Source organism: Nannospalax galili, unplaced genomic scaffold, assembly GCF_000622305.1.
Source record: "Nannospalax galili isolate Female #2095 unplaced genomic scaffold, S.galili_v1.0 scaffold127, whole genome shotgun sequence".
NCBI classification, from domain to species: Eukaryota; Metazoa; Chordata; class Mammalia; order Rodentia; family Spalacidae; genus Nannospalax; species Nannospalax galili.
Window position 1 is genome coordinate 5,431,515 of NW_008360326.1, and position 26,538 is coordinate 5,458,052.

Consider the following 26,538-nt stretch of genomic DNA (forward strand, 5'->3'; position numbering starts at 1 on the left):
TTTTAATCATTTACCTCCCCTGAATTCCCTCCTCCAGCTCCTCTCAGGACCCCCCCATGTTCCTTTCCCAACTTTGTGTCCTTTTTGTCCCCCCTCACTTTATTTTTTGAGTCAGGGTCTCTCACTGAACCTAGAGCTCACAGATTCAGCTAGAGTAGCTGGTCAGCAAGCCCCAGGGATCCTTCTATCTCTGCCACCCAGCATTGGGATTACAGTCATATACTGTCACACCCAGCTTTTACATGGGTGCTGAGGATTTGAACTCAGGTCCTCAAGCTTGCACAGCAAGCACTTTACCCACTGAGCAATTTCCCTAGTCCTTCTGTGTTCTTATTGTGGCATGGGTAGAAGCAGTGCAGATTGTATTTACCCAATTTTTATTTGAGAAGATTGAGTTGAAGCATATTTAAATGATCCTGACTTCCAAGTAGCCTCTGGTTCAAGACTCCTTCCTACCATACAAAAGAGGCCAAGTAACCCAGGAATCAAACTCTGGTGTGTATGTGTATTGGTGCTAGATTATAGACCTAGAGCTGTGTGCATGTATGTGTGCGTGTGCGTGCTAAGCAAGCACTGCACCACTGAGTTATAGTCCCAGCCAAGGCTCAAATTCAGGATGCAGGATTCCTGGAGCAGAGCTCTTTCCAGAGTACCACACCTCCCAGGATTGCCCTTTGGCTAATCACTTACCTGCCAGCACTGAGCACTATGCCAAGTACTTTACATGGGTTGTCATATTTAATCATTGCGAAAATTGGCTTATGTGTGCACCCTCTTCATTCGTATTTCATAGACAAGGGAAAGGAGGCATGGGGTGGGGGTTTGAGTACTGTGTCCAAGGAAATACAGCCACAACTGAGAAGATGAGTATCTTTCCATGCTTGTAACCACTCACTAGGGGCCTAACACAAGTGCAATTTCAGAGAGGCTGTAAATGGTCAGGGTTATTACTGTGTGAGGTAGCCTGGCATGATGGCTTGGCTTTGGGCCTCATGATAGCTGTGACTCTTGCAGGTGTTCCAGATGACCTGGCACTGGGCTTGGAGCTGAGCCGTCGTGAACAGCAACCTTCAGTCACCTCCAGGTTGGGGGACACACAGGTCCGGCAGGCCCCTGTCTCCCGTCCCTCTGACAGCGACCTCTCTGAGGATGAGGACCTGCAGCTTGCCATGGCCTACAGCTTGTCAGAGATGGAAGCAGCTGGGCAGAAGCCAGCAGGTGGGCGGGGGGTGCAGCAACGACGGCAGGGGCGGCCCAAGGCCCAGCACCAAGATCCTGACGTGGGGGGCACCCATAAGGGGGCAAGGGGCGAGGCAGCCAAACCCAGCCCGTCCCCAGAGGAGAAGGCTTCTCGCTGCCTCATCCTCTGAACACCAGGTCCTACCTGACCTGAATTCAGGTCCTGACTCCAGGTCCTGCACACTGTCAGGAATGCAGAGTGGAATGTGGCCTGAGTTGCAGGAGCCCAAACTCTCTGTCCCTCCACAAGTTTCCCTCCCAGAGCCACCATCCTCTAGTGTGGACCTGGGATTTGTTGTGTTCTCTCCAGGGCTGATAGGTTTCTGGGTGAAGCCCAGGATTGGGGGCATTAGGGTTGTGGAATGGCCTGAGGAGCCCAGAGGCACTGGTTGGATTGGGCATTGCTGAGAGACATTAGTGGTATGGGTTGGGCCTTTTGTGCCTAGGTCTTCTGCCACCTGTGTTGCTGATGCTATTAGGAAGGAGGACTTGGCCTGGCATGCTCTGAGCCTGCATGGGCAGCTCACCTGGAGAATAGTGCAGGCTGAGTGGAGTCTCTGCTGTCCCTACCCAGCTGCAGACCCCTGATTTCTGTGCAGAGTTGAGCTCTCACCCGCCCATCTCTCCTTCCCTTCTGGTGCTGCTTTTCCTCCCACTCTGCTCTCTGCAACTCCGTGCGGGCCGCATCGCTTGCTTTCACTGCTGCTTGGCTAGAACTCTCTTCTCCCTTCTCTGAAAAGCCTCTGTGTGCCCAGGAAGATGCTGGGGCCCGTGGGGCCATGAGGTCTTCTCGAGAGGCTAGCTGGGTGGGGCGGGAGCCTCTCAGCCCTCCAGAGTCGCAACTGGAGTCCACTCCTCTTCCCTTCTTGCTGCCTCAGCCTGCCCTGGCCATGAGACTAGGCAGAGGTGAGGCTGGCTATCCCTGGAGAGGTGGGATAGGGCCAGGGAGACCCAGTGGGAGGCTTAGTGGGGACTGTGTCTGTACCACTTGCCCACCATGTATCAGGGCTCAGGGAACAGCCACAAGTCCAGCCTAGGTGCACATGCTTGGCTCCATCCTCTACCTGCTTGCTGCTGACCCTCTCTCCTGTCACCCACCCCTGCTCTCTCCCCAGATGTGTTCTGAGCTGGATATCCTGGATCCAGAGTTGCTGCACAGCTCCAACAGGACAGCGCCCTCCCCCCATGTGCTGGGAGGGAACACTACATTCCTCTCCCTCACCTAAGCTCAGTATAGAGCTGGGGTCTGGGTGGCAGGTGGGCGCTGAATGGGAGGCATCCATAGTCGTAACCTCTAAACTCTTTTCCGAGTTTTTAGTGCTGGCGCCTGTGGACTACAAGTCCCAGAATGCAATGCACCTGACCTCATTTCTGCTAGCCTTATCCCACGGGAAGTGGTGCTTGGTTATAGAGCTGTGCTTCTTGGGATATGTAGTTCCAGCCCTGGCCAGCCTCTCTCTCTCTAGATGGAGAGATCTTGTCTTTCAACTTGTCTCTGGCAGGGGTGGTGAGAATTGTGGATGAAGGGGGAAATACAAGAGCTTCAGTTCCCCTGACACTTCTTGCTAGCCCCAGGTTGGGGTGGGCAGACCAGAGTCCTGTAGCATCTGGGAGAGGTAACTTTCCTGTGGGCAGTCTGGGGTCCAAAGAACAAGCCAGTGGGGCAGTGAACTGAATATGCAGGGTGTGGTACTGGAAGGCTGATGGCTGTGGGCTGGCAAATCTTGGAAGAGAAGGTTGCCTTGGCTGGCGTGTGTGTGGCTGGTATTGGCATGCAATGGGAGTGTGGACATGCTGTTGCTTGAATGGCTTTCTTTGGCCTCTGACCCTGCTCCCCATTCTTTCTCTCCATCATCCTCCATGAGCCACCTCTCCTCCTCCCTGCCTGGGGAGCCCAAGGCCAGGGAGAGGTCTGGTGGAACAGGCTGTGGCCAGCTTCTGGAACATTGAGCCTCAGAGACCTACTAAAGCCAGATGAGCTGAGCTCAGACTGAGGGAAACTGGAAGTCAATAAAGCTGAGTTTTGAGAGCTTGGTGCTCTGTGTTCCTCCTTTCCAAGGTGGCCCGAGAGGGACCCTCTGGGACCACTGGATGACACTTTAGGCCTCATACCTTCTCTTACACCAAATAACTGGAGGCACAAATCTTGCTAATAGGCAGCAGAAGTTTACTTTTTGACCAGGTTCCCCTCCCTGAATTTGTTGTAAGACCCTAAGAAGTACTTAAATTTTTGACCCTCACTCACCTCTTAGGGGGTCCTCAACCAGCTTTCCCTAGAAGGTCCCTCTTTTTTTTTAAATTTTATTTGTTATTTTTATGTGTATGCATGTATTGCTTGCATGTAGGTAAGTGCATCCGTGTTGTGCAATGCCCGCATTGGTCAGAAGAGGCTGTTGGATCCCCTGAGACTGGAGTTACGGACAGTTGTTAGCTGCCTTGTGGGTGCTGGGATTTGAACCCAGGTCTTCTGTAAGAACAACCAGTGTTCTTAACCACTGAGCCATCTCTCCAGCCCAGAAGGCCCCTCTTGTAAAGGGATTTACTTCCCAATCCTCTGCAGCACAGAAGTTAGGACTTGATTGAAAGTATGGAGACTCACAGAGAGATGAAGGCATGTAAAACTTAAGCAGCACCAAAGGGTCCTAGGCTAAAGCCCTTACAGCTCTCCTTGACTCACAGCCAGAAGTATGAACCAGGGGCATGTGGAATGGTACCCTGCCCAGGGACCAGGTCCCCTCTATTGTTTACACCCGTAGGACCAGCACCTTCATGTTGTCCTGCATGTCCAGCTTCCCCACCCCAGGAATCACTCTTAGCTTCACCTCCAGTAGTCAAAAAGCCTAGTGTTTTTCTCAAAGCAAAAGCAGCAGCCTGTGCTGAAAGAATTCCGAGCTTCCATCCTGATCACCTGCTGAAGCTTACAAAATGGTGGTTTGCCCACTGCCAGCTTTGAGATGTGGAACAAATGGAGCTGAGCGTCAGCAGAGCACAGATAGGAAGACCCTTTGTTCTCCACCCACAGCAGATGGTATTCACCCTGCTTTTTCACTTGAACTTCAACATGGGCAAGTGGCCCCAAGCCCTGGGCTCATCTTGCTTCATTTATCTGTCTATCATTGGTCTGAAGACTCCTCATGACACACAGGGGAGGACTTCTGAGAGGAGGAGCACCTGGATCACCATAAGGGTGGAGGGCTCTGAGCTCTGAAATGGGCAGAACGAAAGGGAGAAGGCACACCTCTCCTGCAGGTGGAGGCCTGCCCTGGCACCTCCTGGCAGTGCTGGCTGTGGTATCACCTGAGGTATGGCAGGTACTGGGTGGATCGCCTCCACAGCCCTAACCTCAGTCTTGTATGACATGTCATTTCTGAGGCTGAAGGGCATGAAGAAACAGCCTATGAACTGATAGGAAAGGTTGGAAGAAGGCCTAGCTTTTCAGGTTCGAATTCTGACTACAACACTTACAAGTCATATAGCCTGGACCAGGGCCATACTGCACTCTCTTTGTACAATGGGGTGAGTCATTGGTCATGGTTTTATAAAGATAAAGCTAATGTGTGCATGGCACCTTGGAGCCTATCAGCCACCTAGAAACCACGTTGTTAGGCACTACTAAAACCAATGCGAGCCAGCTTCTGCAGCTCAGTGTCTCCCTGTGCTCAGTGTCTCCCAGAGAAGACAGGCTGGGCTAGCTCAGACCCAGGCTGCAGCTGGAGTCTGGAACCTGAGCAAAGAGAACTGCATAGGCGTCTGAGTTGCAGCTGCACAGACAACACACTAACTTTATTCACACTGATACAAAAGTAGATCTTTCTAGAAATGTTCTCTTATGCTAGAAGGAGAGTGGCTGAGCAGGGTCAAGGTAGCAGGCCAGTGGTAGGGCTGAGGAAGTTGGGGCCTTCTCATTCTGCTCTGTCCACACACCACAGGCTGGGGGGATACGTGGACTGGCTGGAAGCATCCAGTACCATAGGAAAGGGGGCCAGGGACTTAGGTAGGATGAGGCCGAGCACATTTGCTCCTGGTGTCCACTCCTCGTGCCTGCTGCCAGCTTCCCATGAGCTTCCCTGGTTCTGGCATGCATGAGGCTGGGCAGACCTGCCCCTTCTGTTCACCCTTCCTTCCTTCCACACTGGGTTGGGAAAGGGCTGGCATGCCCCAGATGGGCGAGGTGGCAGGTGGGTGAAGAATGGGTGTACAGACAGATGCTGATGCAGGTAGAGGGAGTAGAGGCCAGGCTGCCCACTGAGGGGCTTGGGGGGGTTGCTCACTGAGGCAGGGCCTTGAGAATGGCATTCACCTCCTCTGCCACAGCTGTCAGTGCAAATTCAAACTGGTCCTGTGCAAGACCAGTGGTAGGAAGAGTTAGGAAAAGCCTGGCCTCTGTTCCCGCCCATGGGATCTTGCAGGGGTGGAGGGTGATGGGCAGCTAGAAGGAGGGGAATTCCTCTGGGGGAGGCGGAAGGGGGCAGGCTGCTATTGGTCTCATTAGGGTGACCAAGAAGTGAGTGCTTGGGAAGGGAAGCTGCTAGGGCCAGGCAGGGAAGCATGGTCACCTTAGAGCGGACGAGGCCAGGTCGCTGGTCACGGACATGTTCCAGGGTGGCAGCAATATCGATCTCCTTCACTCCTGAGGATAGGGTGGGAAAGGGGCTGATCAGGGGTGTCCAAGAGAGGACAGGCCCCAGAAAGCCTGAGCATCCTCGGGTGGGTTGCTCAGAGGATAGGCAAAGCCTGGAGGTGTGACCACTGCTCCCCAGTGAACTCCCAGGCCCCTGGGTGCTAGGGAGGCATGAGGGAACCAGGACTGTGGGTCCCGTGGGCATAGCCCTTACCTTTTGCCATGCGATTCAGGACCATGTCAATAAGTATGTAGGTGCCTGTCCTTCCCGCACCATCACTGAAACAGAAGTTGGTGACAACCTTAGCCCTGACTAGGTGAAGAGTGACACAGAGGTTGGGGTGGGGCCATTGACTGATCATCAGGGTTGGCCTGGGGAGGGTGTGAGAGGATGGAGACCTCAAGTGACAGGCCTGTGAGTCCTGGTGTGTCCATAGGCATGGGGACCACTGGAAAGGATAGCCATATTTCAGCCTTCAGTGGAGGCAGCAGGATGGAATGGAACTGACCCTCTCCAGCTTGGGGGCAGGCTTCTCTCTATAGAAAGGGCCAGTTCAGCCAGCCCTTTAGAGAAAGGGCCAAAGAGCAAACATTTCTAACTCTGTGGGCACACATTCCTCTGGACTCTTCCATTGGCTGTTCTTAATACATGGACTATTAAAGACAAGGTATACCAGATCTGGACTATGGCTGCTGTTCACCAACATGAAGAGAAAAACAGGCAGTGTGCTCAAGATTTGTGCACAAGAAATAGGACCAGAAGGGGGAATCAGGAAGGTCCCAGCCCAAGGTCTCTGACCCTTTAGTTGCCACTCACCTGCAGTGCACTATGATGGGGCAGGAGCGGCCGCGGTAGCACTTGTTCACCTTCCTACAATGAGAAGTGGGTGTGAGGGCTAAGAGTCACCAGTGGAGAAAGAGACACCAGAGCCGAGCACACAGCCATTGGCTTGGCTTTCTTCTTTTTCCCACTTACAGTCATGGAAGAGGGGGAAGAGTGTTAAAGAAAGGAATCAGGACCAGAGACAAAGCACCAGAGCCAGTGTGGATGAATCTGAGCTTGCTTTGTCACTTAGGAGTTATGTACCCAAGCTATGAACCTGGAATAACTGATTTCATGTCTTAGAGCCTCAGAGTTTTCTTATCTATAAAACAGATGACAATAATAGTAACCTTGTTTTTTAGGGTTCTTGTCCAGTGATATGAGATAATCCACATTAAAGAACCTGCAAACCATAGGTACTCAATAAATGATAGTTGATAATAATGATAATACAGGATGATATCAACAAGTAGCTCTGTTGGAGGTAGGCTTTCTAGTTGGCTCTGCTCCTCCACAGCCACTAAAGCCATTCCCTTTCCATCAGGCTCCTAGTGGTCCACTAACCCTGACGTCAGGTCACTCTGGGCACAGCATTCCTCTGGCCAGGGGAGGACAACCTCTCTACTCTGAACATGGCTGCTTGTCATGAGGATCAGCCTCACCCAAGCCAGGTATTCTGTGACTAGGTTGTGGTGAGACTTAGGATCCACTTGGACCTCAGACCTTGTCTCTCTACAGTTCAGCAAGGAACAGGGAGTGTCTCCATCTGTTGTCCTGTCTAACCTTCCATTGTCCCTTATGAGTTTCCTGCTTTGAGTGCCACCTATAGGCACCTGGTATCCCCTCTGTATGAAGACTAGAGGGGACCTTCTTAAGGGTTGGCAGATTGTTTCAGGGAAGCTTGGGAGTTAGAGGTCCTCCAGCTAAGGAGCCAGGTAACTTAAATGGATGTGTGTGTGTGTGTGTGTGTGTGTGTGTGTGTGTGTGTGTGTGTACATTTGTGTGTGTATGGGGGGAGGGGGGAACATGTGCCCATACACTTGAGTGTGGAAGCCAGAGGAGGATTTGAGTGTCCTGCTCTGTCATTTTTTTTTCTCTGCCTTATTCTCTTGAGACAGGTTCTCTGGAGCTAGGCTGGCAGTCAGCAAGCCACAGCCACCCTCCTGCCTCTGCCCACCCACAGAGCTGGGGTTATAGGCATGCTTGCTGCCATACCCAGATTTTTTGGTGGGGCATGAGGTATCCAGGGGAGTTCTTCATTCTTGTACAGCAAAGCACTCCTACCCACAGAGCCAGCTCTTCAATCCTTTGAGTGGTTTTATGGGCATAAGCATGGTTGTCATGCACATTGGTGGGTGCATCAGAAGGCTGGAGTTGGATGGTGGTCCTCACCATTCCTATCACCTTAGAATGGTGACAATAACCAGCTTGCAGAGTCAACTCAGCCCTTGCCATGCCCAGCATTTAGCTAGATTTGGCATCCTTTGTTCTTTTGCATCCTGTGGCAGCACGCTCATTTCACAGGGAAGGGAACAAAGGGACTGCTAAGAGATTTGCTCCAGCCTCTTGCTGAGCCCTCTTTTACTAATCTGCCTTCCCTCTGGTGGACCCTCACCAAAATGCATTTATTAGGCAATAATAAATTTATTCTAGGTATCATATAACAATTGAATTTATGTCATTCTGACCTAAGTGTCACAGGGGATGTTTAGCCTTAAAGCAGATCTATACAGTGGCTCTATCAGGACCTTTGCTATTTGCTTTTTTTTTTTTTTTTTTTTTTTTTTTTTTTTTTTTTTTGCAGTGCAGGGGTTAAACCTATGCTCTATCATTATCATTGAATTATACCTTCAGCCCAGTAAAATTTTAAAATATCATTATCATTATTATTCAGTAACCAGGATTGAACTCAGGGCCTTGCGCTTGCTAGGCAAGTGCTCCACCACTGAGTTACACTCCCAGCTCATTTTCATTCTTTAATTTATGTGAGGCAGGGTCTCATTAAGTTGCCCAAAACTGGCCTTGAACTTGCAGTCCTCCAGCCTCAGCCTCCTGAGTATCTGAGATTACAGATATAATAATTATTATATTAAGTGAGGTGTGTGCCACCTCACTTGGCTAGAATTTTTTAAATGTGGAAAAAAGGAAATAGTTCAATACCCTGATAGTGCTTTCAAGATGTGCTTCAGGCTACAGGGACCCAGTCGGAAATCAATGTTCTGGGGTTCAGGAACTACCCAGTCCCCTTCCCAACTCTGCACCTCTGCTTGGCACTAAAGGCCAGTTTTGCACAGGACAGAAGAGCAGAAGGTTTTGGTGTGATGGAGCCCTTGTTCTAGAGGCAGGGCTTCTTAGCTACCTCTCTGTGGGGAAAATGCAGGGGACACTAGGCATCTGGCCTGGTCTTGGTGTTCTAATAGCCAAGTCCCTCTGTTAGCTTCTGCCTCAGCCCCTCCCTGTCCCACAAACCTCCCCTATGACAATCTGAGTCCCTTCTCCAATTCTCCACTCAGCCTTCGGGCTGTCCCTTCCCAAGCCTGGCACATCTGCCTCTGTTCTGTTCATGCGACTGCCACACCTGCTGGTGACCACTTTGGTGACTATGCAACTGGAGTCAAATATTTGCTGCAGATCACAAAAATGATGCTGGTAGCTGCGAGGGTGGGTGGCTGGGCAAGTAGGAAGGAGGAAAGAAGGGAGGGAAAGAGGGAGGAGAGGGGGAGAGACAGAAAGGGGAGGTGCAGAGAAAAATGAAGATAGATTGAAGCGAAGAGCGACAGGTAGAGAGAAGAAAAAGGAAGAACATGAGTGAAAGAGGAATAAAAATAGCGGCAAAAAGACCGGAAGGAGGAAAGAAGTTAGGCAGATGGGAGGCGAGACACAAGAGAGGGCTGGGGGCCAGGAAAGCCGGGCAGAGACAGGAAGGATGAAATCAAAGCAGGGCCCAGCGGAGGGAGGAGAAGGGGCGCTAGAGCGGAGGCACCCCCTCTCTAGGCAAAGGAACCAGATGTGGAGAGGCGCTGGGAGAAAGAGGGAGACTTCAGAACAGCAGTGACTAGGGCAGCAGGCTAGGGTGGCTAGGCCGGAGCATCAGTCCTGATTTGGGGGAGACAGGCTGGTGGAAGGGACAGAGGTCAAGGGCGAGGCTCCAGGTCAGACCTGGGGCCCCAGGAGGAGTGCTGCGCCCCACCCCCCTCACCTGCGGAAGTCCAGCAGCGGCCGGGTGGAGGCCGGAGTGCCCTCTGCTGGCCAGCTGAGGAAGTGGAACTGAGTGAGCGTGCGCGTCTCCTGGGTCTGCACATTCTTCAGGTAGAAGCTCCGCACCAGGAAGTCCTCGCACCAGATGTGTTCGGATACCAGGTTCACCTATCGAGGACCGGCCTGGGCCTGAGCGCAGCCTCTGGGTCTGCGCACACGCTCCTTGCTGCCTCTTCGGCTCTCCCAACCCTCCCGCTTTCCAGGCAGTTCAAATGCTAAATCCTCCAGAAAGTGTACTCAATGGCCCTCATCAATCAGGTCCCCAAGAATCCTGGCTGCCTACGTCACTTCACAGCTCGGGATAGCTGGTAGCATTCTCATCTAGCCACAACTATCACTACGGGCTTCTTGAGATGAGAGTTTCTTCTTCCTCAGAAGTGTCAGCTTTATGATAAAATTTGATGAAATTCCATAATATATCTGAGCTTTTTCTTTATGCAAGCCAGGACCAATAAAATGCTTTTTAAAAAAGACTATCGAGTGCTTATTTAGTAGTGGAAAAGACTATCCAGGCTCATCTGGCAATGAGGAACTTTATGTTTGTGTGCCTGCAAGCCTGCGTGTAGGCTAACCTGAGGTGTCTCCCTCTGTGGGTCTCCACTTTATCTTTTGAGACTGGGTTTTTCACTGAAGCCAGAGCTCAAAGACTGGCTTGGCTAAACTGGCTGACCAACAAGGTCCTGGGATGTGCTTATCTCTGTTCCCACAGAGCTAGGGTTGCATGTAGACAGTGGGCAATCACCACCAGGTTTTACATGGTCGTGAGGAATCCAAACTCAGGCTCTCTTGCTTGTGCACTTTTTCTGAGCCAACTCTGCAATTCAACTATATGTTCTTTATTTTATTTTTGTTTTATGTGCATGAGTATATTGACCGTATGTAAGTACACCCGTGTCATGAAATGCCCTCAGAAGTCAGAACACAGCATTGGATCCCCTGGAACTGGAGTTAAGGAGTCAGTTGCCATGTGGGTGCCAAACCTCCATCCTCAGCAAGAGCAGCCAGTGCTCTTAACCACTGAGCCATCTCTCCAGCTCCACTCTATGTTCTTAGGCTCTTTTGTCTTAAGGGGGACACTGTCCATTTGTATGAAATGTTTTTTTCTTTCTTCTTTCTTCCTGCTTTTCCTCAGCCCACCCCCTACCTATCTTCTATCCTAATGAACAAATCTGTTTCTATCTCACATAAGCAACCTGCCACTGAGGGTGTTTCTTTCTTGCTTTGGTCACCAGGAAACTCACAGCTATGCTAGACTCAGTTAAAGGGAGTCTTAATCTCAGTCTTTGGATATATTTATTTTCCCAACCTCATACTCATTGATCTTAATTTTGTCAAAGTCCCTACAAATTTGATCCCTTTTGATGTAGACAGGACACAGAAACATGTTCGTATATATGCATCTATACGCACATACATTCATATGTGAGAGACTAGGCCACCATCCACCTCCCCTATTCCTACTATGCCCTTACTGTGGGGTCTTGCTGACCTCATATATGTGGTAAAGGGAGGATCCCTCATCTGGCCAGTAGCGGTCACACTGCTTGACACCATCCTCCACCAACGGGGTCAGCATGACGATGACAGTGCAGCCACTCTCCCACACCATCTAGGAATAGATATGCAGGTAAACTGCCCTCCAGCCTCCCTGGTCCTGGTTGGCCCTTCTTGGCCCCAAGGGCCTCTAATCCCTAGAAAAGCCCCCTCCCAGAGTGCACCTGCCAGAAGTCCGAGATGGTATGAGACAGAGGTCCCTGTGTGGCTATGTAGGCCGGCATCCGAGGGTCATGTTCAATCTAGAGGCAGGAAGGGTACATCGTCAGCCAAGATGGGAAGCACCACAAAGAGGCTTGGTCAGGAGTGGGTCAAGGTCTTGGGTAGGCTGTGAAGCCTATAGTTCAATGTCAGGATACAGATTCCACAATTTTAGGGGCTTGGTTGAAGTTGGGAGTGATCACAGGGAACGGAGTGAAGAGGGGCAGTACAGATGGAGTAAGGTAGGGGCTAGAGCCAGAGCTACTCACAATGGGGCTGGCGTTGATGTAATCACTCCGGGAAGGGCTGCTCTCCACCTTCAGCTTGATTCGGGCATGATCATCTGCACAGACCCCCAAACGGCCTTCTGGCACCAGGCCTCTGCCACTCAGCCTGAACCAGGAGCCTAGCCCCTTCCCCACAGCCTCGAATTGTTCCTAGCAGAGGCTGACACTGCTGCTCACTTACAGGGCAGGAAGTCCGGATGGCGATTCTTCTTAATGTTGCCCTCACCCTGAGCGGTGGCACAGGTGTTTGGCTCTGCTTGGTAGGCACACAGGGCCTGCCACTCCTTGGCCAGACGGTCCCGGTTCCGCAGATGGTCCTCCATGTATGCCTGTAGGGGCACCGTAGCCTGGCTCTGGCCCACACTACCCGTCCTGCCTCTCCTGCCATCCTGTTCCCTCCCAACAATGGGCCTGGACCCTTTCCTGACCAGAATCATGTGTCCCGTGGAGATGTCCATGTTGGCCTGGGCAGGTTCCTCACACCAAGATGGTGTGCTGCTGTGGGAGCTGGGGCTGGCCTGGGCAGCATCACTGAATTGGGAGGACACGCTGCTCACCCGAGAAGGTTCTGGCTGACCCTCTGACCGGTTGAACAGGGACTTTGTGGCCATGTGCTGGCGACACAGGTCCTGTAGAGGAAGGATCAGGTGGGACCCAAAGTTCCTTAGAGCCTTTCAGAAAGACCACAGTGCTGGAAATATAGCTCAGTGATAGAGTGCTTATACAGCATGCATGAGGCCTGGGGTTCAATCTCTAGTACACACACAAACAAACAGGGCAATGGATTAAAGTCTGGGCCTCTAGGCTTGTCCTTGATTAAGCTTGAATGAAACCCATCTTCTCTGAATAAGGTCTTTGTTTAGCCTTCTTTTTTCCTGCTTGAACAGTGCTTATAACAACCTTAGAGATCACAGAGTAGAATCCCAGCACCCCAAAATCATATCATTGGGAGGAATCTCAAGAACCAGTCATTCCCAATTTCTAGCCATTCAAAAGTGTCCCACATTGAGACCCGTGAGATTCTCTGTTGACAAGTCTTAAATTCTCATGGAACAGTGAAGATCTGGAAGATACTTCCAATTAGGAAATTCTGTTGAACTTTTTCTTTCCAACAAAGCCTACACAGATGCTCCGCATATCTGGGTTTGTTTCACTCAGCACGATAATCCTGGGATTGCTGCCTATTTATTGCTCCTCCCTTTGCCAAAGGAGCAAATGGTTCAACCCTTTACAAAGGAAAGTCAACAGAATGTTGAAGGGTTTGAAGAAACAAAGAAACTGAAGGAGGCTAAGACAGCAAGGAAAGGGTCAGAAGAAGAGAGAGTTGATAGAAAGGGGCAGGAGACCAAAGCTTTACTTTCTCATTGAGATGAATACAGATCTTCCAGAAGAGAGGAGACTGTCTTAGTCATTCAATTAATTCCAGAAAGACTAAAATTTTTGTCATAGTTTCAAATACAAATTAAAACTCATAGTTCTGTTTTGAGCATCAAAAACAATAACAAAAAAGTGCCCCACAACAACCTTGCTCTCCAGCTTCCACCCAGACAGGACAGTAGCTCCCTCCCTATTCTGCTCCCACCCTTCTTCCATTTAAGACTCAGTCTCTCAAGCCCTATGCATTTCCTTCCTTCCACAAGCCTCTGTACTTACACACCTGGTACTCAAAAGTGGTGTCACCATGGGCCCCCTCAGGCCCCAGTGCTGCCAGGCGCTCCTTGTCCTGCTGCCGTGCATGGTGGCGCATACACAGAGCCACTGCCAAAGCCACTAGCAGCCCAGCTACACCTGCCAGGGCCACCAGAGTAAGCAGAACTGAGCGCATGGGAGAGATGCCATGGGCCGGCCGGGGAAGGACTGCAGCTGCTTCCTCCCTCTGTGGGAACAAGGTCAGAATCAGGGAGTGGTGGCAGGGGAGACTGAGGTGTTGTTCCTCACTCCTGCCCTGAACCCTGACTCTTACTAGGACACCTGACATAAAGCCATGAAGGCAGGGGGGTACGGAGGTAACAGGCAGAAGGGTACACAGCTTCTTTCTCAATCCCCACCCAAAAAATTCAAGTGCCAGAGGCTTTAGATGACTCCACAGAGAGAGAAGTCAGCAGGAAAATGATGGTATAGCCATCATCAGGAATGGAACAGGAGCCAGGTGTGGTGGCACATGCTAGTCCCAGCACCCGGGAGGCAGAGGCAGGAGGATCTCTGTGAGATCAAGGCCAGCCTGGTCTGCATAAGTTCCAGGCCAGCTGGGGCTACAGGGAGACCCTATCTCAAAAGAGAGGGAGGGAGGGAGGGAGGGAGAGAGAGAGGGAGAAAGAGAGGGAGGGGGGAAAGGGAAGAATGGAACAGGATATTAGCATGTGGCACATCAGTGATAGATGCATAATAGAAACATATTTTAAGCATAATGTCTGTTTTGTGCAAGGTTTTCACTGGAATTCACAGATTTTGCTCCAGGAAGTCAAAAGTATCTCAGCTGGTACTGCAAGGACTGGCCTTCCTAGAAAGGGATGCTCTTGCAAGGAAGAGCCACTCCGCCATCTTCTGGTCAAAAAGAGAGCTGCACAGGGAGGAACTGGAGAAGGAGACTAGCCAACCAGATTAATGGAATTAATTTCAACTCTTGAGTTCTCCAGTCCTTTGCCTTCATCTCTTATGTGCAGTGCCAGACTTCTGGGGCTTTGACAGATTCTCCAGTTAGCACCTACCTGTCCTACTCCTGTCTGCAAGATCTGAAGTCCTGTCTGTGCTTCCAGTTCAGACTTCACCAACCCTGCAGAGAGGGTGCAGATCAGGCTCTCTCCAGCCCCATGTGGTTTCCATCCCATGCTATGTCAGGTGGTGGGAAAAGGCCATGATGGTTGGGAATATTTCAAGGGACCATTGGCATAGACCTGGATATCAGGGCTGGGGCCAGTCTCATCCTGGGCTTGAGATTGGAATGGTATTTACCAGCTTGCTGGGTCACATCTGCCAAAGACAGGTTCTGTTCATTGTGGCGAATTCGGAAGGTGAGGGCTGGTCCCACCACACTGCCAAATAGGAGATATGTTACTACCTTACCCACGAAACTTCAGACTCTAAAAAAGAGGCCAGCTCTGAGGATCAGGGATGCCCATGGGGTTCTAATGATGGGCAGATGTGGGCTAGCCAGAGGACAGGTATGGCTGTCCCCTCAGTACAGCTGGGAGCATCTCTGACCCCAGAGTTTGTCTTCTCTTCCTCCAGAGTCCCCCCAGCACCACCTCGCTCAGGCTGCCTTCTAGACCCCTATGCTGCCCACCAAGATGGCAGCCTCACCTGATGTTGATGAAGCTGCCTGAGGACATGTGCACATGCTCAGCCAGGATCTCCAGCAGTTTCACTCCAGCCACTAGACTCAAGGGTCTGCAGTGAGGGAGCAGGCAGAGGAAGGGAAGCAGAGATTTTCAGGTACTTTCCTGAAACGGGCCTCCTCCAGGGCTGCAGAACTACCCACCCCTTCTTTTTTTCACTGCTAGATCCCTGTTCTTTGTGTCCTGCCAGACAGGCCAGCCCAACCTCTATAGGACTAGAAGGCTTCTCTAGATTGAGGAGCTTACTTCTGGTCAGTGACGATGTAGCCATATTCTTCTGTTGATGGCTGAGCTGAAGGTTGTCCTACCACTGTGGGTGGGCTCTGGCCCAAGGGACTTTTCTTCTCCAGCAGGACGGGTGCGACTCCAGGAGGACTGGCTGTTCGGGGAGGCTCAGGGGAGGCAGGGCTCAGCACCTGCTGGACCTTACTGGAAGTGGGGCTGGCAGTGGGGTGTCCAGGCAGGGAGGGTGTTGGAGGCTGAGGCTCTGCTGTGTCTCCTTCCTGCATTTGTTCCTCTGTTGTCTGTTAGAAGACAAGATGCAGGTGTGGCCTCTAGGGTGGAAGGGCTGGGGGCCACAGCTTAGGCTCTGAGTGTCCCACAGTGGAGTTCTAGGCCTGTTTAGCTTTCTATCCCATGCAGTAGGTACAGAGAGCACACTCAGGAAATGAGAATCAGTAGATGAACACATGAATAAAGGACTGAATGAGTGAAATATAGTCTGTAAATTCATAGGATGTGGCTGAAACGGGAGAAAACTAGAACTTGATAAGCTGGGGTGAAGCTGGAAGATGAACAGGAATGTAATGGTTTTAAGACTTTTAATCAGTGCAAACATATTAGAAGTCCAACACCTAAAACAGAAGCAAAGCTTGTCTAGCCACAGAGGGATGGAGCCTGCCTGCCATCAAAGTCCTTGCTGTAGGAATCCTTAGAGCATAGTCTGAAAGGATTGTGGCAAAAAGAGCAGTGGGTCAAGAATTTAGGCTTCTAGGGATTAGAAGATGGTTCAGTGGTTAAGTGTATACTGCTTGTGCAGAGGACCAGAGTTCAGTTCCCAGTACCCATGTGGGGCGACTCACAACCACCTGTAACTCCAGCTCCAAGGGACCTGATGTCCTCTTCTGGCCTCCACAGGCACTCAAACCACCCATATCCACACCCACAGACACACATCCACACATAAATAAAAATAAAATCGAGAGAGAGAGAGAGAGAGAGAGAGAGAGAGAGAGAATGAATGAATCCTGGTTTCTAGTCCCATCAACTTGAAGTAAAACCATAGGCAGTGATTTAAAGTCTCTGAACTTTAGTTTCCTTGCATGACATGGGTACACTCACATACATGCAGGCAATACACTCATACACATAAAGTAAAAATAAGTAAAAAAAAATTTTTTTTAAATGATGGACTGGGCTGGGCGTGGTGGCGCACACCTTTAATCCCAGCACTCAGGAGGCAGAGGCAGGGGGATCTTTGTGAGTTCGAGTCCAGCCTGGTCTACGTAGTGAGTTCCAGGACAGCTGGGGCTACAAGGAGACCCTGTCTAAAAAAAAAAGAAAAAAAAAAGGGACAAGAGGATAGATTCTGAACCAAGACCCTAAGATTTAGGTTTCAGCAAAGGGATATTTGTACGGAAGGTGCTGGGAACTCACTTTCTTGACATCAGCTCCAACATTTACATCCCCTCCTGTGGAGAAAGGAAAAGCAAGAGTCTAGGGAAATGGTGTTAAGGCCAAGGTCCACATAACAGGTCAGAAAGGGCTAGAACTCCCCAGCCTGTTCCATCTGCTGTGACCTCTTTCCTGCCCACAGTCCCATTCCAAGCAGGTCTCATTCCTCTCTGCTTCTGCCCTATATGCCATTGTTCTTATTAATTCCTTTCTGTGTCACTAGTCAAAGCTCTCAAAGCTGTTCTTTGTTGGGTCCTTCCCTGACCCATTAATTATTGGTTTTTCCTTCATACTGGCCACAATCCTCCTTGAATCTCCAATAGTACTGTCCTCCTCTTCCTCCTCCTCCTCTTTCTTCTCTTCCTCCTCCTCTTCTTCCTCCTCCTCCTCTTCCTCCAATTCCTCCTCCAACTCCTCCTTTTTCTCCTTCTCTAACTCCTCCTCCACCCTTTCCTTCTCTTCCTTCTCTTCTTTGAGATTGAACCTAAGGCCTTGCCCAAGCTAAACATATCTTTATCACTGAGCTACATCCCCTTCATTCCTACCCTCTAGTCTTAACTCCTACCTTCCTCCTTTGTTCCCTGAGGTTTGTTGGTAATGACCCTATTTCTCCAAAGAACTCTCTTTCTAGCCAGGCTTGGTAGAGCATGCCTATAATTTCCACACTCTGGAGGCAGAGGCAGGAGGATCAGCCTGGGCTATAGCAAGAACCTGCTTCAAGAAAAAACAAAACCCAAAACTCTTCCCTTGACCCCCCAGGTTACTCCATGTAGCCTCGGGAAATTCAGTGATGGGTCTCTATGGAGCTGGGACTTGGCCTCCCTGTAGAACACTCACCAAGATTTCTTCCTGTGCCCTTGGGCAGTAACTGTAGCAGGGTCAAGAGGGTGGAGAGCTGCTCAGGAGTCAGCTGCCGCAACTCTACCCCATAGCCTGCTAGCACTGCAGCCAGTTTCTGTAGATTTGTATCTGCTGGGAGTCCGACATAGAGTTTAGGCTACATGATGGAATAAACTGATAGGATGGGTGATTGGGGGTAGGGACAAGCACATTTAAAAATTATTTTCAAATACTAGGACATGATATCTTCCCCCTTCCCAGAACTTGAACACACTTGAGGCATGCCAGGTTCACACCCCACTGTTGCCATACCTATGTTGGTGCCTACATAGATCAGCTTGTCAGTAGACAAGTAAATGTGGGAATGAAAGCTGACTGTGATGGTGTATGCCTGTAATCCCAGTACTTAGGAGTCTGAGGCAAGAGAATTGCAGCAAGTTCTAGGCTAACCTGGGCTAAATAGTGAGTTCAAGGTTAACCTAGGGTAACAACAAGACCTAATCTTACTAAACAAACAGGAAGGAGCCCCCAAATCAGGAAAGTGGATACTGAAGACTGTGTTACCTGGTTGCATGGCTTGGGAAGGGGACTGCTCCCCATGACCCCTTAGTCCTTCCTCATAGCCCTCTGAGGAGTCCTCTGCCCGGCTGCTGCCCCCTTGCTCTGGCAGCCTTGGCACCCTGGCCCTGCTGGGCCCTGGCAACTCTTGGGCCAGGTAGAGCAATCCTGCATCCTGGAAAAGCTGAGCAGGTGAGGGGCCTGGAAGGTCCCCATAGGAGTGGCCAGAGCGGGCCCCAAACACGGCCTTGGAGGCAGTTCTGCTGTAGAGGGCAGGGGCTTCAGCCTTGGGCAGGGGGCCAACACTGGCCACCCCTGGGGAACTGTCTGAGCTCCTGGAACCATCACGGGAGCCAAACTGTGGGAAATCAGAGACCTGGGTAAGAGCAGAAGTCAGGAGAGGGCATTGGGGTTGAGGCATGGCCAGAGTCGAGGGCTCACCTGGTGGAACAGGTAGGGTTGCAGCAATGCAGGTTCATAACTCAGGGCAGGGTGGGGAGGCTGTGGGGGCAGCAGCAGATGCTCCAAGAGAGAGGGCAGCAGCTCAGCCTGCAGAGGGGACAGGGAGGAGCCTGCCCCAGCTCCACTCCCACCCACTGGAGGTCGGGGAAGCCCTTGGGCAGCAGGGGCAGAGCCAGTGGGGATGCCCTGTAAAATTAGCTCTCCAGCAGGACCAAGTTTCCTGGGCACCAAACCAGATCTGGATAGGAAAGGGAGAGAGAGAGAGAGAGAGAGAGAGAGAGAGAGAGAGAGAGAATTTGTATGTTTGTGTGGGGCATGGGGCAAGGCATACAGCTGACAAGGCAGAAGTGATAGAAGTCAGACAAATTTGGCAGTTTGGAATAGCTCATCTCTCTCAAGAAATGAAGTGGCCTCCTGAGGGGAGGCAAGATGGGCCAGAGGGCATGGAGAGCCAAGCCTGGACCAGGGTGTCTCCATCCTTGGTGAGCATATCTATCTTTGGTAGGAGAAACTCGTGTGTGTGTGTGTGTGTGTGTGTGTGTGTGTGTGTGTGTAGAGCTAGGGATCAAACCCAAGACCTTGTGTGTGCAAGCAAGCATTCTACCACTGACCTACATCCCCAGCCATTAGGTATATGTCTTTGAATCACAGCTGCACAGGTGAGAGAAGCTCAAGGATAAGGATGGTTAAGAGGAGAATGGGAGCGGGGAAAGCAGCTGGGGCCTGATGAGATGGGCTGTGGCTGCAGGGTGCTACTGTGGTCTTTGTGTGCCATGCCCTTCCACTCTGGTTCTCTAAGCATATGTTCAAACAACCAAGGCTGCTCTGCCCCATCCCCATTAGGCCTTCTTTGTCTAGGTGTCACTTTCTGAGCTCCACACTCCTTTCCTTTGTCTGAGCACTGCTTTTAGAGGCCCTAATACAATGTACACATCTGCCATATGTAATTCCACACAGTAATAAAACTAAACATGCAACAACTTTGGTCCAAGAAAATTCTATTCGTCTATGATAACTAATACTTCCTTTAAAATATCAAATGCCAACGTTTTCAAAGTATATATTCATTATTCTGTTTTGTTGGATCCCCAGGATGAACTCAGCTCCTACTGGACTTATAAACATGCCTGAGTGGCCATTCTTTTTTTTTTTTTAAACATGTATATGAGTGTTTTGCCTGCATGTATATAAGTGCACTATATGCATGCAATGCCCACAGACACCAGAAGAGGGTGTCGTATTCCCTGGAACTGGAGTTACAGACAGTTGTTAGCCACCATGTAGGTACTGGGAACTGAACCTGGGTCCTCTGCAAGAGCAGTCAGTGTTCTTAACAGGTTAGCTACCTCTCTAGCCCCAGAGTAACCATTCTTGATCTTGTTTTTCCCTGTGGCCCAGTCTGCTGACCTTGGTGCCTCCCTTCCAAACCCCTCCCACCCTTGACCTATCAGGAGGACCAAAGCACACCAGCCTCAGCCCTCTGAGGTTGTTGAGAAAGGCTGATTACCTGTCCCTTGGACGGGGCTCTGGGGAACGAAGCCTGGGGATGCGCTCCATCTCCTGGGAGATCACATACTGGGTGAGGTCATCGTGCCAGGATAGTCCTGTTAGAAGAAAGGATAGGGAGAAATTGCCTTGAGCCTGGGAGCCCAGTGACAGAGTCCATGGAGGTCAGGAATGCAGTGTGTTGGGTTTGGCAGAGCAGGATCAGTGAATGGGGCAAGAGACACAATGGGTGATCTAAGCTGACTCTTCCCTGCCCTCATGTACAACTTTTTATTTTGTTTTGTTTTGTTTTGCTTTGCTTTGTTTTTGAGACAAGGTCTCCCTGTAACTCCAGCTGGTCTTGATCTCAGGAAGATCTGCCTGCCTCTGCCTCCTGAGTGCTGGGATTAAAGGCTTGCACCATCATGCCCAGCCCCCAGCTTTGGTTCTTGATGAACTAAGAGACCTTGAATAAGTTGAGCTTCCATCCCCTCATCGCAATTCTCTGAATCTCAATTCTCTCATCTGTAAAATGGAGATATACCTCTCCAAAGACTGTTGTGCTAATTAAAGTAACACATCAAGGAGAGTAGAATCCGCCCGTGATGAACTCTTAACAAATGCTGTACAAATGCTGTTGCCACTATTATCACCATTTTTATTAATTCTGAGCCTCAGCTTTTTGTAAAGTGGGAACCATGCATATTTCATGGGTGGTTGCAAAAATAAAGTATGGTCAAGAAAATGAAAATGCTTAGAAAAGTCTAGAACACCGTACACCTGTTTTATACTGCTGTCTCACCCTCACGGTGGTTGGCCTCATCACCATGCCACCTTGTCAGCATCATCTTATCCTGAGGTAGGTCTTCTGTTTGATTCTTTACCCATGAAGCCCTGCTCTCAGAGAAGGTGGCTCACTCATTCTGGAGAAATAGTCTTTCACTCTTCTCCATTCTTCCTTTTCTGGATTTATTTATTTAGAGACAGGGTCTCACTACGTAGCACAGGCTGGCCTGGGACTCATGGTGATCTTCCTGCTTCAGCTCTGGATTTATAATCTGGGATGCTAACAACTCACATCCTGGGATTTACCAACGTGGAATACCATGCCTTTTTGTCTGTTAGCATTAGAAGAGCTATCTGTGTTCCTGTTTACAGTCCACTAATGCTTCCACTTGAACACTAGGCTTCATCCGTTCTTAAAGACTCAGGAGCATTATCCTGCAGTTCTCTCCTGTTTCCTACCTTGTCTCCTCTTGTCTCTACCAAATTACTCCCATTAGCACAAAAACACAATGCAATTTCTTCCATCTAAAGTAAAATTATTTTGCCCAATATTCTCCTTCTGTTGTCACTCCATTTCTTTGCAGCAAACTCCTCACAACTTACACAGAAGTTTCATTCAGCTCCTAGGACACTGAACACTCTTCTCTTCCTCCTACTCCCTGGATTCCCCTTCTTAGTATCTTTGGTTGCATCCTCTTCTTCTCCAGGTCTCTTACTATGAGAATTCTTGAGGGCTCAATCCTTGGCTTAATACTAGAATTCTCTAGGGCTTGATCCTTGGTCCTCTTCTCTTAAAACCTTTTTATTTTTAATTATGTATATTTTTGTGTCTGTGTATGGGTATGTGCACATGATTTCAGGTGCTCCAGGAGTCCAGAGACATTGGATCCCCCTGGAACTGGAGTTACAGGTAGTTGTGAGGCACCCAACATGGGTACTTGGAACAAAACTCCAGTCTTCTGCAAGGGTAGTACATGTTCTAAATTACTGAGCCCTCATCTTCTTAATATAATTTCACTTTTTCCAGTTACCTCATCTAACATATGGATTCTAACTACTATCTATATGCCAAATAATCCTCAAATTACTCTACTCTCCTTCCTTTCTCTTCCTCCTTCCCTTCCTCCTTCCCCTCTTCTCCCTCTCAGTCTAATCATACACCCTCAACATCCCTCTTTACTTGAACAGACATCTTTAAACTCCATATATTGAAAACTCAACACCCTCTAGCCTGCATCAGAGTTGGCTCTTCTGCAATGTTTCCCATCATAACAAGTGATATTTCCACTGACTCTGCTGTTCAGAAAATGAAACTTGGGTTTTACTATCATTTTTTTGGACAAGGTCTCACTATGCAGCCCTGGTTAGCCTGGAAATCACTAAGTAGACTGGGCTGGCCTCAAACTCACAGAGCTCTGTTTGACTCTGCCTCCAGGTGCTGGGACTAAAGCTGTTAATCTTACCCCCATGCCTGGCCTCAGAGCCAATTTTTATTCCGCTTTTTATAGCTATATCTAGTACATCATATTTCATATCCAGAATGATATGAAATCATCACTCTGGTCCAATCTACTCTTACACCTTACTATTGTAGTACCTGGGAATGAACTCCCTACTTTAACCCTGAACTCTTCACAATCTATGCATTCTCAATACACAGCAAGAGAGATCCTTTCAAAGTAGAAGCTAGAGCACCAGTCCTATGGTCGAAGCCTTGTAATGGTTTCTTCGGCTGCTCTTAGTAAAGGCAATGTCCATACACCCTTTTCTAAGTCCTTATAAAGATATTCATCTCTTCCTTTATTACCTACCCACCTCCATCTTCTACTTTCCTCTCCAGTCATTGGCCTCCATCATGTTGCCCAAACATGTGGTCCTATCTTGAGTGGTCTTCCTAAAACATTTCTGGACATGCCCTGTCAGCTTCTCAAAGTCTGCTTGAACAACATCACTTCAATAAAGTCTACCTTTAACACCTAATTCAACACTGCTTCATCACTTCTGCTTCTTTAATTCTGCTGTCATAGTCAACTGCACTTTGTTTTATGAGTATTGCCTGGGTATATGTAAGTGCACCTGTGTCATGCAGTGCCCATGGAGGTCAGAAGGGGACATCAGATTCCCTGGTACTGGAGTTATAGACCATTGTTAGCTGCCATGTGGGTCCTGAGATTTGATCCTGGGTCTTCTTAAAGAACAGCCAGTGCTCTTAACCACTGAGCCGTCTCTCTAACCCCAACACTCACTGCTTTGTAACATATTGTATATGTAATTTTTTTTTGTCGTTTTGAGACAGGGTCTCCCTATAGCCCCAGCTGGCCTGGCACTTGCTATGTAGACCAGGCTGGCTTCAGTCTCACAGAGATCCACCTACCTCTACCTCCCAAGTGCTGGAACTAAAGGTGCGTGCCACCACACCTGGCCATACTGTATATTTTACAGTTTGCATCATGCATTTTCTCCTTGTGTCCTCCAAAGATAAACCCCAGAAAATAGAGCTCTTTGCTTTATTCCTTGATACATCCCAAACACCATGCCACATAGTAAGTACTAACTAAATATTTGTTAAATGAGTGAATTAGATGAGTAAGGTGCTTCCCTGTCCAAGGACCTCAGAATTCATACCTCTAAAACAGTGTCAGGGAGTGGGACTTGACCTAAACAGAAGGCTACTTCCAGCAACTTTAGCTATAGGCCTCCCATGGACAACTCCAGACAATTCAGGTGGAGTCACCAATCTCTAGGGTCCTATCACTACTTTTGTCTTGCCTTCTTTTTTTTGATCTTTTTGACACAGGATCTCCCTGTAGCCCCAGCTGTCCTGGAACTCACTATGTAGACCAGGCTGGCCTTTAACTCACAGAGATCCACATGCCTCTGCCTCCCAAGTGCTGGGATTAAAGGTGTGCACCACCAAGACTGGCTTGTCTTGCCTTCTTATCCAGCAAGATCTGGGAGGTCGAGACTTTGTAAGTGGGTATGATAATAAAGTTACATGGAGAAAGTTTTGGATCAGGTGACCTCTTACTTCCCCCATATCTAACCAAGTTCCAATCTCTTTTCTCCAGTGTACCCAGACCTCACCTTGGGACATGAGCTGTCGTAGCACACCTTGTAAGCGTTGGAGAACTGGAGAAGTGACTTGCAAAAGGGGCCGTACCTGCCCCACTCCTGCCTGGCATTGTCCAAACAAGCCATCTAAAAGAACAAAAGTGGCATTACCAGCACCTTTGCATGAGGCCTCCCAAAGTCCAGGTCAAATGAACAATTCTTCACCTCCTCCACTCAATTTAGAGCTCTGTTCCTCTGCTCCTTCTCACAGCCCCAGATGGGCTCCCCCACCCCCCTGGGGATCTCTCCATCCTTTGAATTCTATGCCAGAGTCCTACTCACCCTGAATACAGACTTCCAGGTGGGAGCAGAGTCTGCGGTCAAACAGACAGCCTGTAGAAGAGTAGAGACTCAGACACACACAGAATGGCCAGATAGCTGGGACACAGGGGGTGGGGGCAAATGAGGCCCAGTTGTTCAATCTAAGGACGACTGGAAGCTGGGAGGACAATAGGAGAGAGACCTAGATCCTCTCTCTCTCTCTCTCTCTCTCTCTCTCTCTCTCTCTCTCTTTCTCTGGTGTATGTATGCATACATGTTTGTATGTGTGCATGTGTATGTAGAGAGAGAGCCACAGTCTCTCTCTCTCTACCTCTCTCTCTCTCTCTCTCTCTCTCTCTCTCTCGCTCTCTCTCTCCCCCTTCTCTGGTGTATGTATGCATACATGTTTGTATGTGTGCATGTGTATGGAGGCCAGAGGTCAATGTTGGGCATCTTTCTCAGTTGCTGTCCTGTCCACTTTACATATCTGAGACAGGTCTCTCACTGAACCTGGTGCTCACTCAGCATATTCTGGAGATATACAAGTCTCTACCTCCCCAGTGCTCGGATTAGACATCAGTTCCTCTGCATGGCTTTTTACATAGGTGCTGGGTATCTGAACTTAAGTTGTCAAGCTTACATGGCAAGCACTCTACAAACTGAGCCGTCTCTACAGCCCCAAGGCTAGAATTCGTAAAAGAGGGAAGCGTGGGATCTAGCTTTGGATTTTAAAGACCTTAGTTTCGATCCTTAAAAGACTTAATTTGCTTAAATGAGAGTTGAGAACAACTTCAGAAGCATGGGGGAAGAGGAGTGGAGGTCTTGTAGAATTCCTGTGGGAGAACTTTTGGCTAATTTAAAAGGACACGGTAGTTTCCCAAATTTTCCAAAGCATCCTGACTATAGCCGCCTGGAACTCAAAAGAGGCGGAAACTCTAGCACACCTCCCCCACTCAGTGAGTGTCCTAGACCTGAGCTGCTGGCGCTGTTCGTGGTGCTGAAGCTATGAGCCTGAAGGGGGCCAAGGGTATGACAGGAGACTGTTAGAGAGCAAGGGGTGACAGCTCTAGGAGTGGCCACAGGACCTGACTTTCTCCTCTCCATTTTGTAACCCATAGCCTCACAGGAAGTACTGTGCATTGACCTCCAAGCCAGGGTGGGTAAGGAAGGCGCCAGATGGAAAGGCTGCGCCCCTTCCCCCACACGCCACCCTCCCACCTCCATCCCGAGCCCCGTGAGTCAGCGCTGACTCTTGTCCTCTCAGATGTGAGTCAGCACCAGGCCTGGCTTGGGGAGGGGGACAGGAGAAGACCCTCCCCTTTTCGTCCTCTTCCGCTCCTTCCCCCACTTGCCCCCTTCTTAAACTAGATCACGTCATAGCAAACGGGCCCTCGGCTCGGGCCAGTCCTCCTTGGAAGCTGGAACCCCATGACTGCGGTCGGGGCTCCTCTGGCCGGGTGGTCGTCTCTCGCTCTTCCTCCCTCCCTGTCCCTCCCCATCCCAGTCTTCAACTCGGGTCACCACCTCTGCACCTCTTGCTTCTCCCGCGGTCCTGTAGTTCCTCTATACCCCTCTGCTCGCGCGAGCCCCCTCTTCCCCGGAGCCCACTTCTCTTAGGTCCCGCCCGCTCATCCCAGCTCCACCTCCGGGCCAACGCCCCTTTCTTCCCAGCCACCCTCATTTTCATCTCCATCTCCATCTCCTTTCATCTTCCTCATCCTGCATCTCCACTCTGCACATATTCTACCGGAGCTTCTTACCTTCGCAACGCTTCTCCCCACCGCCCAAGCCCTGAGTTTTGCTCCCATCCCCTGCTGCCCCCCTCCCCTCAAGTTTCCTCCTGACCGTGTGCACTGGTGGCGCTGCAGCCCCCGGGGCGGCCACTCAGCAGCAGCAGGCAGATCAGCAGCCGGAGGCCCCCGGAGCCCCCCGGACCCCCAGGCCGCCGCGGGCGCCTCATCCTTCCCAGCTCGGTGCGCTTGCTCCTCCGCCAGAGTCTCAGCGACGCTGGCGGGAGTCTGCCGAAGAACCTAGGCGGAGCCT

General features: G+C 50.1%; 2 protein-coding genes across 6 annotated transcripts in view; one reads left to right on the plus strand and one right to left on the minus strand.

Moving 5' to 3' along the window:
* The window catches only part of Dnajb2 (DnaJ heat shock protein family (Hsp40) member B2), an 8,683-nt gene extending 5,409 nt beyond the window's left edge, over positions 1–3,274 (plus strand). The window contains exons 8-9 of one of the 2 annotated variants that reach the window (XM_008825766.3): positions 1,015–1,218; positions 2,355–3,274. In XM_008825766.3, the coding sequence (XP_008823988.1) occupies positions 1,015–1,218; positions 2,355–2,365 (215 nt within the window). In that variant the 3' untranslated portion in view covers positions 2,366–3,274. Of the gene's footprint in view, positions 1–1,014; positions 1,513–2,354 lie in introns of those variants that run through there. The other variant, XM_029560025.1, reaches the window with a different exon arrangement.
* A 1,720-nt stretch (positions 3,275–4,994) lies between these two features.
* On the minus strand, positions 4,995–26,538 carry Ptprn (protein tyrosine phosphatase receptor type N). 4 transcript variants are annotated; one of them, XM_008825768.2, is made up of 23 exons: positions 26,341–26,538; positions 24,517–24,567; positions 24,208–24,321; positions 20,360–20,456; positions 18,832–19,090; positions 18,397–18,748; positions 17,830–17,961; positions 16,975–17,009; positions 15,565–15,842; positions 15,284–15,370; positions 14,936–15,015; positions 14,692–14,756; positions 13,641–13,859; positions 12,412–12,612; positions 12,165–12,312; positions 11,966–12,039; positions 11,660–11,737; positions 11,431–11,550; positions 9,883–10,049; positions 6,678–6,731; positions 6,075–6,139; positions 5,796–5,869; positions 4,995–5,578 (listed from the first exon to the last, which is right to left on the minus strand). In XM_008825768.2, the coding sequence occupies exons 1-23, from the start codon at positions 26,453–26,455 to the stop codon at positions 5,507–5,509; spliced, it is 2,937 nt and encodes a 978-aa protein (XP_008823990.1). In that variant the 5' UTR covers positions 26,456–26,538; the 3' UTR covers positions 4,995–5,506. The 4 variants fall into 4 exon arrangements, with proteins under 4 accessions (XP_008823990.1, XP_008823989.1, XP_029415853.1 ...); XM_008825767.3 differs by having other exon boundaries at positions 17,830–17,964; positions 26,341–26,534; XM_029559993.1 differs by lacking the exon at positions 13,641–13,859 and having other exon boundaries at positions 17,830–17,964; positions 26,341–26,534.